This window comes from Macaca mulatta, chromosome 15, assembly GCF_049350105.2.
Source record: "Macaca mulatta isolate MMU2019108-1 chromosome 15, T2T-MMU8v2.0, whole genome shotgun sequence".
Classification (NCBI taxonomy): Eukaryota; Metazoa; Chordata; class Mammalia; order Primates; family Cercopithecidae; genus Macaca; species Macaca mulatta.
The window spans coordinates 65,736,190-65,752,613 of NC_133420.1; the positions used below are offsets into that span (position 1 = coordinate 65,736,190).

The following is a 16,424-nucleotide window of genomic DNA, read 5'->3' on the forward strand; positions in this document are numbered from 1 at the left end:
GACACGAAGTCTCACTCTGTTGCCCAGGCTGGAGTACAGTGGCATGATCTTCGCTCACTGCAAGCTCCGCCTCCCAGGTTCACGCCATTCTCCTGCCTCAGCCTCCCGAGTAGCTGGGACTACAAGCTCCTGCCACCACTCCTGGCTAATTTTTTTGTATTTTTAGTAGAGACAGGGTTTCACTGTGTTAGCCAGAATGGTCTTGATCTCCTGACCTCGTGATCTGCCTGACCTTGTGATCCACCCTTCTTGGCCTCCCAAAGTGTTGGGATTACAGGCGTGAGCCACCAAGCCTGGCCAATATCACTTTTTTAAAAATTGATTTCTTCAAATTCATGGCAAATATTTCCCTTCCTTTTAACTTCTTATGTCAGAATGAGGAAGGATAGCTATATTTATTTAGTCAATTTTTATTGCATAGTAATATTTTCATGTAGTATTTTCTAAGTTATATTTTAGTAATTCATATGTTTTAGATTACAGGTTTTAACATACTTGTGAAAATACTGATGTGTTTTAAAGCCTTGGGTAGAAATTCTGTATTGCTGAGGATTTGTTCTTTTATCCCCCTTTTAAAGTCATCCGTCCTTGGCTCAGGATTTGGAGAGCTTGCACCACCAAAAATGGCAACCATCACCAACTCCCAGATTTTGGACCCATTGAAAGCTCCGAGTTTGGGCCAGTTTACCACCACCCCAAGTACACAGCAGAATAGTACAAGTCACCCTACAACTACTACTTCTTGGGACCTCAAGCCCCCAACATCCCAGTCCTCAGTCCTCAGTCATTTTGGTAGGTATACATTGTTTGTGAGTTTGCCCCCACTGAGGATGTTTCAAACTTTGGCGCAGAGTATTGACTTGTGAACACTAATGTGGAATTTGTCCAGAGATGTTTCTTTTTAGTAGAACTCTTGCAGTTTCTCAGTTAAATCAGTCTTCCTTTGTTGTACAATACCTGCATTTATTTGTTTTTATTGTTCTTGATAGTTTCATTGTTAGTAGTAGTGGTGGTGGTAGTATATACCTTGAAGAGTATGGTAAAAGCATACAAATATGACCATCTAACACTTTGTGTAAATGCACAGACAGAATTTTCTGAGCTGTATTAGAATAGGATGGTGATAGAATGTGGAAAACTTATTTTAAGACTTTTTTTTTTTTTTTTTTTTTTTTGAGATGGGTCTTCCTGTGCTGCCCAGGCTAATCTCCAGCCACCTCCTGGCCTCAGGCAGTCTTTTCATCTCAGCCTCCTGAGTAGCTGGGATTACAGATGTGCACCACTGTATCCAGCCTAGACAATATTTTACTCTATTATTTTATTTTAGTATTATTTTTTTGAGTCAGGATCTTGCTCTGTTGCACAGGCTGGAGTACAGTGGTGCAGTAGCGCGTCACTGCCATCTTGACCTCCCAGGCTCAGTTGATCCTCCCACTTCAGCCTCTCTAGTAGCTGGGACTACAGGCACATGCCACCACTCCTGGCTGGTTTTTTTGTATTTTTTTATGTGACAGGATTTTTCCATGTTCCCCAGGCTGGTCTGGAACTCCTGCACTCAGGCGATCCGCCCACCTCGGCCTCCAAAAGTGCTGAGATTGCAGGTGTGAACCACCACGCCCAGCCTGGACAGTATTTTAACTCACACTCTCATGCTTTCTCATTCTAACATTTCGAAGTATCAGCTATGATTTCATCAAGCTTTACAATCTGTGGTTTGTATTGTAGAGGCCCCATGTATAGACTGGATGTTTTCTAAACTAAACTCCCACAGAAATTGTGACATTAAGCCACTATTCCCCACCAGCACTCACATGCCACACTGTATTAAGGAATAGCAGGGGATTTCATTAATTATGGAACTGGCCATGTGGGCTGGTTTATGGTTAGGGCATATAGCAAGACAGGGAAGCATATTTCTCTGTTCTGTGAAATGACTTACTGTGTTGGAAGTACCTGAGACCACTCCTGAGTTTGAAGTGATGTCTACCAAGGGAAATCATTAGAGACTCAGTGCCCAAAGTTTTTGTTGGGACAAGAAACGTAGGTACCCTATGCCTATGTTTTTTGTTATAACAAGTAGCAAAATTACAGTTTCCTAGAAGGAAAGCAGATGTTGAGCATAAACCACATCGTTTATACAGACATTCTTAGCACAGTGAGCCACTCTAATAGGTTGGTGTGTTGGCACCCTTTGCCAAGTACATACCAGCAGTTCAAATTCTCAGACACTAGCCAGGGTCCCGTCATCAAGCAGGCCTTTTTGAGAGCAATTGTAGGTCCCTATATTAACTTTTTCTGCACACATAACTAGTGAGTGATAGGACTTTTTTAGATAGAACCGTGGTATTCCCATATTCTTTATAAAGCCTATGGATTTGGTGCATGCCTATAATACCAAGTTCAAAAATGGGTGCATCTAAACCAGATCTGTCATTTGTTTTTTTAAATTAAATTCTATTCACACTCAGCCAACTGGGCATGGTGGCTCATGTAATCCCAGCACTTGGGGATGCAGAAGAAGGAGGATTGCTTGAGTCCAGGAGTTTGAGACCAGCCTGGGCAATGTGATGAGACGCAAAGGCTAAATATTAGGTTGTTGTACTCTGGCCCCATAGAGAAAAAGATGGCCAACCTGTGTCCCATATGGTAGAACTGGCTTTTCAAATCAGTAGTGAAAAAACAGTTTATTAAAACTGGATATCTAATTGAAATATGAAGTTGGCTCTCTATACCAAAATGCCAATAGGTCACAATAGTTAAACATAAGTAGTGAATCTAGAACTGTAATAGAGAAAACACAGAATAATTTTTTTGTTGTTCTGTGTGAGGGAGACCTTTCTAGGTATGGCAGAAAACACCAAATTAGAAGGCAGACAATGAAGAAAATACTCAATTTGTATAATAGACAAAAAGAGTGAATTTCCTTAATATATAAAGAGTAACTAAAAGCAGAACAACAAACAGGTTAAAAAACTGGCTAAAGAGGTAAGAACACAGTCTATAAGTAAAGAACACTTAAGTATATGAAATGATACTAAGCACATTTATATCACTTTAGTTTGTATTTTTTAACGCCATTTTCCACCAATTGAACCAGGAAATTCAAAAGTGTTTGGTATTAGAGTGTGTTAAAAAGGATGTGTCCTATCTGTGGACAGTAATTTTATAATATTTGTCAAAATTCAAAATATACCCTGTGAAGGAGCAACTTTATCCTAGCAGTTGATCCTACAGGTATACTTGTACTTAAAACATCTTACATACAAATATATTCATTAGTGCATTGCTTTTAATAGCAAAAGATTTGACCTAAAAGTCCATTAATACAGTACTGGTTTTATGAAATGATACCTATGTATACTAGATTTCTGTATAGTCATCAAAATGAGTATGAAGTAGCTCTTTGCACATTAATGTGAAACACTCAATGGAAATTAAATGATTTGTGAGACAGTAAGATATATAGTGTGTGTATATATATGTCTGTCTGTCTCTCTGTATATAGTGATATAGTATCTCTGAAAGAGACATTCAGGAAAACCGGGTATAGTGTTTGCCTTTGTGGAGCAAGTATGGGAGGGTAGTGTGGAAGAGAAACTTAATATTCGTCATACATATTCTTGTATCTTTCGGATTTTTTTGTTTGTTTTTTGAGACAGAATCTCGCTTTTTCGCCCAGGCTGGAGTGCAGTGGCGCGATCTCAGCTCACTGCAAGCTCTGCCTGCCAGGTTCACGCCATTCTCCTGCCTCAGCCTCCCGAGTAGCTGGGACTACAGGTGCCCGCCACCACGCCTGGCTAATTTTTTTGTATTTTTAGTAGAGACGGATTTCACCATGTTAGCCAGGATGATCTTGATCTCCTGACCTCATGATCCGCCTGCCTTGGCCTCCCAAAGTGTTGGGATTACAGGCGTGAGCCACCGCTCCTGGCCATCTTTTGGATTTTGTGACATTGTGTATATATATACATCAATTAGTGCAAAAACTTAATAATTTTTTTTTTTTTAAATTTTCGAATGAGACAGGGTCTTGTTTTGTCACCCAGACTGGAATTCAGTGGTACAATCATAGCTCACTGCAGCTTTGTACCCCTGGGCTAAAGCAATCCTTCCACCTCAGCCTCCCAAAGTGCTGGCATTATAGGTATGAGCGACTGTGCCTGGCTCAAATTTTTTTTTTTTTGAGACTGAGTCTTGCTCTGTCGCCCAGGCTGGAGTGCAGTGGCCAGATCTCGGCTCACTGCAAGCTCCGTCTCCCGGGTTTACGCCATTCTCCTGCCTCAGCCTCCCGAGTAACCGGGACCACAGGCACCCACCACCTCGCCCAGCTAGTTTTTTTGTATTTTTTAGTAGAGACGGGGTTTCACCGTGTTAGCCAGGATGGTCTTGATCTCCTGACCTCGTGATCCGCCCCTCTCGGCCTCCCAAAGTGCTGGGATTATAGGCTTGAGCCACCGCACCTGGCCTCAAATTTTTAACAGTTATGTAGAAAATCCATAAAATAATAAAAGTATGATTCTCCGTTAGCTAATGGTCAGGTGTGTATAGCACCACAATATTGTTCTCACGAGTTCATCACCCCCTATGTTTAAAACATAAACCAGATCTCTCTGGATAGGAAACAAGGTGCGTGCCCATTTGGGAACTTTTCCCGTTTATCATAAATGAGGTGTTACACGTAGTATGTGTGTAAAACCTAAGAAATTCAGCTGGAAATGATTTGGAGAAATTGGTGGTAATGGAACACTTCATGATAAGTAACAATTGAGGGAGTTTGAAGCCATTGTGCCTCATTAATTGCTGCTTACTTTTTTTAGACTTCAAATCTCAACCTGAGCCATCCCCAGTTCTTAGCCAGTTGAGCCAGCGACAACAGCACCAGAGCCAGGCAGTCACTGTTCCTCCTCCTGGTTTGGAGTCCTTTCCTTCCCAGGCAAAACTTCGAGAATCAACACCTGGAGACAGTCCCTCCACTGTGAACAAGCTTTTGCAGCTTCCCAGCATGACCATTGAAAATATCTCTGTGTCTGCCCACCAGCCACAGCCCAAACACATCAAACTTGCTAAGCGGCGGATACCCCCAGCTTCTAAGGTGAGCATTTCATCATGAAGGTGAAATTATTTTTACATTCAGGCCTAAAGGTGGAATTGTTTTTACATTCAGCTCAAGTAGTGGGATACTAAGTTTTGGGAACTGGGATACAGTGTTTTTCAAGCACATAGCTTATTGATTGCATAATAAGGATATGGCCATTTCTGAGTGACCAGACTAGCATTAGAGGGAGTGGGTTTGTGCTGAGAGCCACAGATCCTTATTTCAAGTATAGATTTGAAGATATGGCTCAGAGAACTGTTGTTCTTGAGGGTTTTGCCATATCCCATAGTTGGAGGATGCATGGTTCCTTGACCAGGTGATACTTTCATCATTGGTGAGTCCCCAAAAATAGAGTAGTCAGCTCAGTGTTCACTCCCCACCACCATCACAACTCCCCCCCATTGCTCTTAGATGCAGGTGGTGATATTAATGCCAACCATTCCTGTTTAACTTTTAATTTCTCCTTTTTTTTAAAATGAGACAGGATCTCACTGTGTTGTCCAGGCTGGTCTTGAACTCCTGGGTGCAAATGATCCTCCTACCTTGGCCTCCCAAAGTCCTGGGATTACAGGCGTGAGCCACCATGCCCAGCCACCTTTTAATTTTTCTTAGCTTATTTCTTTTCTTTCTCTTTTTAGAAAAGTCTTATTCCTTTTTTCTCCTTGTTTCTAACTCCTCCTTCCTGCCAGTATTGCCTGGGAACCTAAATGCTTGTTTGGCTCTGTTACAGGCCTTTGTGACCTGGAATCTGTGACCTCTGCTCCTGACATGACAGCTTTGCTTTTTCAGATCCCAGCTTCTGCAGTGGAAATGCCTGGTTCAGCAGATGTCACGGGATTAAATGTGCAGTTTGGGGCTCTGGAATTTGGGTCAGAACCTTCTCTCTCTGAATTTGGATCAGCTCCAAGCAGTGAAAATAGTAATCAGATTCCCATCAACTTGTATTCGAAGTCTTTAAGGTACTGAATTTAGTCCTTCGTTATGAAGCAAAATAGACCCTAAGAGATCACCTGGTGGAAAGAATACATCCTGTGGTAATAGATTGTGCAGCTGTCCTCAGTGTTTATCCAGACCTTCCATCATCTCCATGAGAAACCCCATACCTGTAGCAGACAGTCTCAATTTCTTCATTGCTCTGCCCCTTAGCAACCAATAATCTGTCTCTGGATTTGCCTACCTGGACATTTCATATAACTGGAATCTTGGAATATGTGGCCTTTTATGTCTGGTCTTTCACTTATAGTATAAGTTTTCAAGGTACACCCATGTTTAATGTATCATTTTTATTGCCAAATATTTCATTGTGTTGATACACCACATTTTATTCATTCATTAGTTGGTAGACATTTGGGTTGTTTGCTCTTTTTGACTATAGTGAATCGTGCTACTGTGGACATTTGGTTTCAAGTTTTGCATGCTTTCTGTTCTTCGGGATGTATATCCCAGGAGTAGAATTGCTGGGTCATATGGTAACTTAACCATTTGGGAAACTCCCATACTGTTTCCACTGTGGCTGTAGCATTTTACATTCCTACCAGTAGTCTGTGAGGGATCTAATTTCTTCACATCTTTGCAGCAGTAATTTTCTTCAGTGGAATATTTTATAAATACAAAATCTCAGATTTTAGTTTTTTTGTGGGTTTTTTTTTTTTTTTTTTTTTTGAGATAGAGTCTTGCTCTGTTGTCCAGGCTGGAGTGAAGTGGCATGCTTGACTCGCTGCAACCTCTGCCTCCCAGGCTCAAGTGATCCTCCTGCCTCAGACTCCTATGTATCTTGGATTACAGGTGTGCACCACCACGCCCAGCTAATTTTTTAATACGTTTTATAGACACGGGGTTTCGTTGTGTTGCCCAGACCAGCCTCAAACTCTGGAGCTCAATGAATCTGCCTGCCTCAGCCTTCCAAAGTGCTGGGATTACAGACATGAGCCACCGTGCCTGGCTGACTTTGTTGTTGTTGTTGTTTTAGTTTTTCCACATTCCAGAGGCAAAACCTGATACTTGTTTAAGTTCCCTTTTTAAAGATGGTCTCAAACACCTGGATTCCTTAAAGAATCTTCTTAAGTATTCTTTTTTTTTTTTTTTTTTTTTTTTTTTTGAGACGGAGTCGCAGTCTGTCGCCAGGCTGGAGTGCAGTGGCGCGATCTTGGTTCACTGCAACCTCTGCCTCCCAGGTTCAAGTGATTCTTCTGCCTCAGCCTCCAGAGTGGCTGGGATTACAGGCGCCCGCCACCATGCTCTGCTAATTTTTGTATTTTTAGGAGAGATGGGGTTTCAGAATGTTGGCAAGAATGGTCTCAATCTCCTGACCTCAGGATCTGCCCACCTTGGCCTCCCAAAGTGCTGGGATTCCAGGCGTGAGCCACTGTGCCCAGCCTAAGTATTCTTAAAGATGTCCCCCTATCTCTCAGTAAATTAGGTGAGTCTCATTTGGGACAATAAATTGATGAAGTAGTTGCATCTCTTGAAGCTGTTTATTTTTATTTTTTTCATGAAGCTATTTAAAGTAACAAAATTATGTTGAATATCTTTGACTCTTTTCAGTGAGCCTTTGAATACATCTTTACCAATGACCAGTGCAGTACAGAACTCCACATATACAACTTCTGTCATTACCTCCTGCAGTCTGACCAGCTCATCACTGAGTTCTGCTAGTCCAGTAGCAACTTCTTCCTCTTATGACCAGAGTTCTGTGCATAACAGGATCCCATACCAAAGCCCTGTGAGTTCATCAGAGTCAGCTCCAGGAACCATCATGGTAAGTGGTATTTTAGTTTTTTTCTCATAAGATGTCTGTCTTATTTGGAAATTAATGTTTGGTTAAATTAATGCTTCTTGGATATGATTTTATTTTACAAATTGACCTTTTGGGTAGAATCCTTATAGTTCATTGAGTTTGTTTACAGTGGACATCTCTAGCACCCATGCTCTTGAGTGTGTGGATAGATCCAGAAGTTCATACACTTTGTGGAGAAAACCAAGCATCCACGTAGTATGAGCACTTCGGCTGTAGTACTGGGTACTTCTACATTGTCTGAAATATCTCTGAATATTTCTTGTACTGCTTTCTCTCTGATTGCCCCATTTGCTTTGAATGTATTTGCTTCTTCATCACTGTTAGGTATTTTTGTGTTAAAATTGTGCATTCCCTACCTAGCTTGTTAGTAATACTGGACTGTAGATAAAGGAACCAGATCTATTTTTGATAGTTTTAAAGTGTTACCCTTCCAGATTCTTGCTAGCTGCATATCTGGTGGTCATTGCCAATTGTATTGCTTTCTGTTAAGTTGAGATGTACCAATATCTCCTGAGAATCTTAGAAGGAAACTTAAAAAAAAAACAAGTATACACATTTCTGCTAGGCCAAATCAGCTGTTTTTACTATTTTCATGTCACACTAGTAATACCTGAACATCATTCTCTTCCAGAAAATTAAAATAATATGGATAACACTACAGGAATACCTTGCAGATACTGCAGGTTGTTTCAGACCACTGCAATAAAGAAAGTTGTGCTAATTTTTGGTTTCCTAGTGCATATAAAAGTTACAATGTGGATATCTTAATTAAAGATACTTTAAAAAAAATAAAAATAAAGATACTTTATTGATAAGAAATGCTAAAAATTAATATGTGAGCATGCAATGTGAGCAATTCTGTGGGTTGTTTGTTTTTTGGGGGAGTACATGGTCTTGCTTTGTCACCCAGGTTAGAGTCCAGTGGCGCAATCACAGCACACCGCAGCCTTGACCTCCCGGGCTCAGTCAATCTTCCCACCCTAGTCTCCCAAAGAGCCTAAACTACAGACATGCATTGCCATGTCTGCCTGCCTTTTGTATTTTGTTCAGAGACAGGATATTGCCAGGTTTTGAACTCCCAGGTTCACGCAATCCTCCTATCTTGGCCTTCTTCCAAAGTGCTGGGATTATAGGGTGAGCCACCACAGTGGGCTCTTTGTTCCTTTTATCACTTGACATTATTTTGTAAATATGACATGATAGCTTAGGATTTCAGCTCAACAACTCTATATATCCCAGGTTTCTGAGTAAATTTTTTAAGCCAACAATTTTTATTAACAGTACTGGGACTTGATAATCCTATGAGTAAATCCAAACCCTTGCCCCACAAGAACCCCTCCTACCATATATACACCCTCACACACACATTTGCAGCATCTTACTTGGTGTAGGCAGCTGAGAAAAAGTATAGATATACTTCCAGTTTAGGAAGAAGCCTTTCTAGAGCCAAAGAAACAACTACACTGTGGTTGTTCCTATATTAAATCTGCCTGCATGCATCCGATGTCTTAACTGCATTTGAATGAAGGAATCTTGTTGTCATCGCCTTCTTCCTCCTCCTCCTTTTCTTCTTCTTTTTCTTCTTTCTTCTTCTTCTTTCCCCTCTCTCTCTCCCTTTCCTCCCTCTCCCTCCTTTCCCTCCCCACTCCTTCCCTTGCTCCTCCCCCTCCTCCCTCCTACCTTCTTTCTTCTCCTCCCCTCCCTCCCTGCCTTCCTTCCTTCCTTTCCTCTTTCATCCTTCTCCTCCTCCTCCTCCCTCCCTCTCCTTCTCTTCTTCATTTTGATACAGAGTCTGGCTCTGTCACCCACTGAAGTGCAGTGGTGCGATCACAACTCCCTGCAACCTCAGCCTCCCGAGTAGTGGGGACTGCAGACACATACCACCATAGCCGGCTAATTGTTTTGTAGAGACGGGGTTTCACCATGTTACCCAGGCTAATCTCAAGGAATCTTGTCTTAAAAGCACCCAAATGGCTGAGAGCATTAAAAACACATAGGAATCTGGGTGCAGTGGTTCACTCCTGTAATCTCAGCACTTTTGGAGGCCGAGGTGGGCAGATCACCCGAGGTCAGGAGTTCGAGACCAGCCTGGGCAACATGGTGAAACACAGTCTCTACTAAAATACAAAAATTAGCCAGATGTGGTAGTGTGTGCCTGTAGTCCCAGCTGCTACTCGGGAGGCTGAAGTGGGAGAATCACTTGAACCCAGGAGGCGGAGGAGGTTGCAGTGAGTGGAGATCATGCCGTTGCACTCCAGCCTGGGCGACAGAGCAAGACTCCATCTCAAAAAAAAAAAAAAAAAAAAAAAGGCATAGGAAATCAGATAATGTTTTTAAGCTATGTTTTCTGAGGTTATGCCACTCTAATAAGACATAAAATCACAAACAGGCATAGAATCTTGGAACATATTAGCTGACCAAAATGGAACTTTCCATGTTTTGTCTTTTTCATCATTCCCTTCAACTAAACATTCAGAAAAGTATTTGTGTGCCTTGGCTGTCTTGATGGATCATCCTCCTTTCCTTCTTCTTTTCCCCTTCCACAGCCCAGAATATCCACAGATTAAAATTACCTTCTCAGAGATGTTTTGACAGAAATAAGTTAGAGTCTATATCCTGACAGATGGGCACTAAAACAAGAAAAACCATCTGAACTATGGAAATTTCAATGACAAGCTTGTTTGTTTGCTTTTTTTTTTTTTTTGAGATGGAATATTGCTTTGTTGCCCAGGCTGGAGTGCAATGGAGTGATTTTGGCTCACTACAACCTCTGCCTCCCGAGTTCAAGTGATTCTCCTGCCTCAGCCTCCCGAGTAGCTGGGATTACAGGCACCCATCACCATGCTGGCTAATTTTTGTATTTTTAGTAGAGACAGGGTTTCACCATGTTGCCCAGGCTGGTCTCGAACTTCTGACCTCAGGTGATCTGCCCACCTTGGCCTCCCAAAGTGCTGGGATTTCAGGCATGAGCCACCGTGCCTGGCCAATGACAAGCTGTTTTTGTTTCAGCGTAAGTTTTTGAGAAGCTCATCGTGTAACATTTCTTACATAATCTAAACAACCATATTGGGCTGGGCACGGTGGCTTATATGCCTGGAATCCCAGCACTTTGGGAGGTGGAGGCAGGTGGATTGCTTGAGGTCAGGAGTTCGAGACCAGCCTAAGCAACATGACAAAAAACTCTGTCTCTACAAAAAATACAAAAAGTGGCTGGGCGTAGTGGTGCGTGCCTGTGGTCCCAGCAGTTTGGGAGACTGAGGCAGGTGGATCACTTGAGCCCTGTATTTCACAACCAGACTGGGCAACATGATGAGACCCTGCCACTACAAATAATAATAATAAGTAGTCAGGTGTGATGGTACACACCTGTAGTCCCACTACTTGGGAGGCTGAGGTGGGAGGAAGGCTTGAACCAGGAAGCGGAGGTTGCAGTGAGCCGAGATCACGCCACTGCACACCAGGATGGGTGACAGAGCCAGACATTGTCTCAAAACAAAAACAAAAAACAAAATAAACCCCCCAAAACAACTACATACCTGACAATGTAGTGTGTGTGTGTGTGTGTGTGTATACACACAAATATATATATATATGTATATATATATTTTTTTGAGACAGAGTCTCACTCTGTCACCCAGGCTGGAGTGCAGTGGCCAGATCTCAGCTCACTGCAAGCTCCGCCTCCCAGGTTTACGCCATTCTCCTGCCTCAGCCTCCCGAGTAGCTGGGACTACAGGCACCCGCCACCTCTCCTGGCTAGTTTTTTTTTTTTTTTTTTTTTTTTGTATTTTTTAGTAGAGACGGGGTTTCACCGTGTTAGCCAGGATGGTCTTGATCTCCTGACCTCGTGATCCGCCCATCTCGGCCTCTCAAAGTGCTGGGATTACAGGCGTGAGCTACTGTGCCCGGCCTTTTTTTTTTTTTTTGAGAGGGAGGTTTGCTGTTGTTGCCCAGACTGGAGTGCAATGGTCCCAGCTCACTGCAACCTCCGTCTCCTGGGTTCACGTGATTCTCCTGCCTCAGCCTCCTGAGTAGCTGGGATTATAGCCACCCACCACCACACCTGGCTAATTTGTGTACGTGTGTGTGCCTGTGTGTGTGTGTATTTTTTTAGTAGAGACGGGGTGTCACCATGTTTGCCAGGCCGGTCTTGAACTCCTGACCTCAGGTGATCCACCCACCACAGCTGCCCAGTGTGCCGGGATTACAGGCATAAGCCACTGTGCCCCAGTTAATTTTTTTTTTTTTTGAGAGACAGTGTCTTGCTCTGTTGCCCAGTGCAATGGTGCGATCTTGGTTCACTGCTACCTCTTCCTCCCAGGTTCAAATGATCCTCTTTCCTCAGCCTCCCGAGTAGCTAGGACTACAGGTATGTGTCACCCCACCTAGCTAAGTTTTGTATTTTTAGTATAGGTGGGGTTTCACGATGTTGGCTAGGCTGGTCTCGATCTCCTGACCTCAAGTAATACGCCCACCTTGGCCTCCCAAAGTGCTGGAACTACAGGTGTGAGCCACTGCATCCGCCCTCAACTTGATACTATATATTCTCAACTGCATGCCAGATAATTTTACTTATTTACACCCCAGACACAGTTAAATTGAACCTTTGTTAGACTTTTCCCTCTGTATATTGCTACTTGTTGATTCTCCACAGTAGTTTTAGACATTAGTTCTTGATGTGCTACCATGCAATGTAATTTTCACTTTTTAAATTTTTTTTAAATCAGCACCAGCCTCACTTTATTTTTTAGTAAGAGTTTGTGTTGGATTGTTCTCCTTCCTACTTTAAATATTTAATAGCATTCACCAGTATAGCTGTCTAGGCCAAAAGTTTTCTTTGCAAGGAGTTTTGTAATTGTAAATTCAATTCCTTCAATTGGTCGAGGGCTATTCAGACTTTTTTTTTTTTTTGCTTTGAGCTGGAGTTTAGCTACAGTGCCCAGGGTGGTGGTGAACTCCTGGGCTCAAGCAATTCTCCTGTCTCAGCATTCTGAGTAGCTGGGATTACAGGTGTGAACTACTGTGCTTCAGTTTCTTTTGTTATTTGTGTATGTCAAGGAATTTGTCCATTTCATCTAAGTTGTTAATTTACTGGTATAAAACTTCAATGTGTTTCTTTCCTGTCCTTTTAATGTCTCTGAGATCTGTAGCAGTATTGTTTCCTTTATTTATTTGTTTGTTTTGTTTTGTTTTTTGAGATGGAGTGTCACTCTGTCGCCCATGCTGGAGTGCAGTGGTGCAATCTCAGCTCACTGCAACTACTCAGCCTCCCGAGTAGCTGGATTACAGGCACGTGCCACTATACTTGACTAATTTTTTGTATTTTTAGTACAGATGGGATTTCACCATGTTGGTCGGGCTGGTCTCAAACTCCTGACCTCAAGTAATCCACTCGCCTTGGCCTCTCAAAGTGCTGGAATTACAGGCGTGAGCTACTGCGCCTGGCCTGTTTATTTTTAAAAGGAGACCATGGGTATTGCTGTGTTGCTCAGGCTGGCCTTGGACTCCTGGCCTCGGACTCCTGGCCTCAAGCTATACTTCTTCCTCAGCCTCTGGAGTAGCTTGACTACAGGTGTGTGCGGCTGGTACTTTAGGCATGTACCACTGCATCTGGCTTCCTTTTCTAATTCTTCATATTGGTAAATCAGCTGATGATTATCAGCCAATGGAAAGGGGTATAGAGTATCATAGGTGAGCTCGTTTGGATTCCTCAGGGAATATTCTTCGTCTCTTTCCTGTAGGGCATATCACTGTCTTGTCAGTGTCCTTAGCACCTAATAGGAAGAGAAGGCTGGTATCATTATTCATTTTGTCTACACTGACTTGATCTATCTTCATTTTCTATAGTACCCTGGCCGTTTGTTACCCTGTTGATGATGTGTAGATCTCACGGGAGGAGGAAGTCATACTGCTCTGCAGAGGTGTCAGGGAATCTGCATCTGTGCATATTTTAAACCAATCCTCTTACATTTTGCTTCATCTTCACTCCTGCTTGCAAAGTTCCTGGTGTCGATCCAATACTGAGGTGTATGGTGTGGTTCTTTGAAGACACAGATTGAATTGTTCTCTGGTTTTCTCTTATTGGCTTAGGATTTGGCTTTTCCAGATCAGCTGAGGCAGTTACCATCTTCTGTGAGCTTCTACATACAGACAATTTTGTTGCTACCCTTTTTTCACCTGCTATTTGTCTTTCTGGGTTTACTCATTTTTAAAAAGCTATGTATTCTTGATCTTTTCTTTTCTTTCTTTTTTTTTTTTTTTGAGACAGAGTATTGCTCCTTGCCCAGGCTGGAGTGCAATGGCGCAGTCTCAGCTCACTGTAACCTCTGCCTCCTAGGTTCGAGCAATTCTCCTGGCTCAGACTCCTGAGTAGTTGGGATTACAGGCATGCGTCACCACGCCTGGCTAATTTGGTATTTTTAGTAGAGACGGGGTTTCTCCATGTTGGTCAAGTGGGTGTCAAACTCCTGACTTAAGGCTATCTTCCCGCTTCGGCCTCCCAAAGTGCTGGGATTACAGGCGTGAGCCACCATGCCCGGCCTCATCTGCCATTTTTAACACAATGTTTATTTCTGTACTTTCCATTGTGGCAACCACTGGCTGCATATGGCTATATAAACGTAATTAAAGTAGGCAAAAATTCAGTTCCTCTAACACTGGCCACATTTTAAGTGCTTATTAGCCAGATTTGGTTAGTGGCTATGGTGTAGGACTATGCAGACATAGAATATTTCTGTTAATTCAGAAAATACTTTTAAAAAAAGTACTGATCTGTACTGTTAATAAAGCATAAATAAGGCCGGGCATGGTAGCTCATGCCTGTAATCCCAGCACTTTGGGAGGCCAAGACAGGCAGATCACCTGAGGTCAGGATTTCGAGACCAGCCTGGCCAACATGGTGAAAACCCATCTCTACTAAATGTACACAAAAATGAGCCAGGCGTGGTGGCAGGTGCCTGTAATCCCAGCTACTTGGAAGTCTGAGGCAGGATAATTGCTTGAACCCGAGAGGCGGAGGTTGCAGTGAGCCAAGATTGTGCCACGGCACTGCAGTCTGGGCGACAGAGCAAGACTCGGTCTCAAAAAAAACAAAACAAAAAACAGAAATCAGACCATATGGTGTCCACATATCAATCCCTGTCATCTCCAGGACATCTCAATTCCTGTTTTAATGTCACCTCTCACTCTCCTTGCCCACATCACTGCTCATTTCATTCCTTGCTGAGCTGATTGATTCTGTTTTCTCCTGCAGATTTTGATTTCTTGACCCTTTGATACTTCCTTGCTTTTGCTTTCTTTTTTCTTTTTAAAGACAGGGCATTGCTTTGTCACCGAGGCTGGAGTGCAGTGGCACTATCAGAGCTCACTGCAGCCTCGATCTGTTAGGCTCAGATGATCCTCCTGCCTCAGCCTCCTGAGTAGCTGAAAGTACAGGTGCATGCCACTATGCCCAACTAATTTTTTAATTTTTTGTAGAGGCGGGGTCTCATCATTTTGCGCAGGCTGGTCTTCAACTCCTGGGCTTAAGCGATAAACCCACTTGGGCCTCTCAGAGTGTTGGGATTACAGGCGTGAACCACCACGCCTGGCCTCTTGTCATTCTTTTACCTAGAATTTCCCCCATCCCAAATAATGTGGCCCTCTGTTGTATCAGTTTGTCTATCTTTTGTGTTTTAAAAATGATTTTCGGCCGGGCGCTGTGGCTCACGCCTGTAATCCCAGCACTTTGGGAGGCCGAGGTGGGCGGATCACGAGGTCAGGAGATTGAGACCATCCTGGCTAACACAGTGAAACCCCGTCTCTACTAAAAATACAAAAAAATTAGCCGAGCTGAGGCAGGAGAATGATGTGAACCCAGGAGGCGGAGCTTGCAGTGAGCCGAGATTGCGCCACTGCACTCCAGAATGGGCGACAGAGCAAGACTTTGTCTCAAAAAAAAAAAAAAAAAGATTTTCAGGCCGGGCGCTGTGGCTCACACCTGTAATCCCAGCACTTTGGGAGGCCGAGGTGGGCAGATCACAAGGTTGGGAGATCGAGACCATCCTGGCCAAGATGGTGAAACCCCGCCTCTACTAAAACTACAAAAATTAACTGGGCATGGTGGTACGTGCCTATAATCCCAGCTACTCTGGAGGCTGAGGCAGAAGAATCTCATGAACCAGGGAGTCAGAGGTTGCAGTCAGCTGAGATTGTGCCACTGCACTCCAGCCTGGTGACGGAGTGAGACTGTCTCAAAAAAAAAAAAAAAAATTTTTTTTTTTCAAGCTGAAGTGAAATCTTCCTCAGGTCTGCTCTTTCCTATTCCCCTTTTCTGTGCTTTTTTTATCTGGTGTATTTTAAAGATGACTCCTTTACACGTCAGGGCTTGTGGTGTTTAGGATGCCCATGTTCAACATCATGTAAGTATATTTAGTGGGGCATGAACCTTACTTTAGGGTGAGGCAGAAAACTAGACCTGTGATTACTTTCTACCAATTTTTTTTTGGGGGGGAGGGGAGTCTTGCCCTGTCACCCAGGCTGGAGTGCAGTGGC

The 16,424-nt window shown here is 43.0% G+C and overlaps 1 protein-coding gene across 42 annotated transcripts in view; it reads left to right on the top strand.

Annotated features, from left to right (window-relative positions):
• The window catches only part of UBAP2 (ubiquitin associated protein 2), a 129,733-nt gene that overhangs the window by 96,403 nt on the left and 16,906 nt on the right, over window positions 1-16,424 (top strand). For all 42 annotated transcript variants that reach the window (XR_013404740.1, XM_077965827.1, XM_077965824.1 and 39 more), the window contains 4 exons: window positions 579-792; window positions 4,818-5,092; window positions 5,885-6,054; window positions 7,640-7,853. Coding sequence is in view for 41 of the 42 variants with exons in the window: in XM_077965827.1 (XP_077821953.1) it covers window positions 579-792; window positions 4,818-5,092; window positions 5,885-6,054; window positions 7,640-7,853 (873 nt within the window). In the remaining variant the exon portion in view is untranslated. The remainder of the gene's footprint in view (window positions 1-578; window positions 793-4,817; window positions 5,093-5,884; window positions 6,055-7,639; window positions 7,854-16,424) is intronic.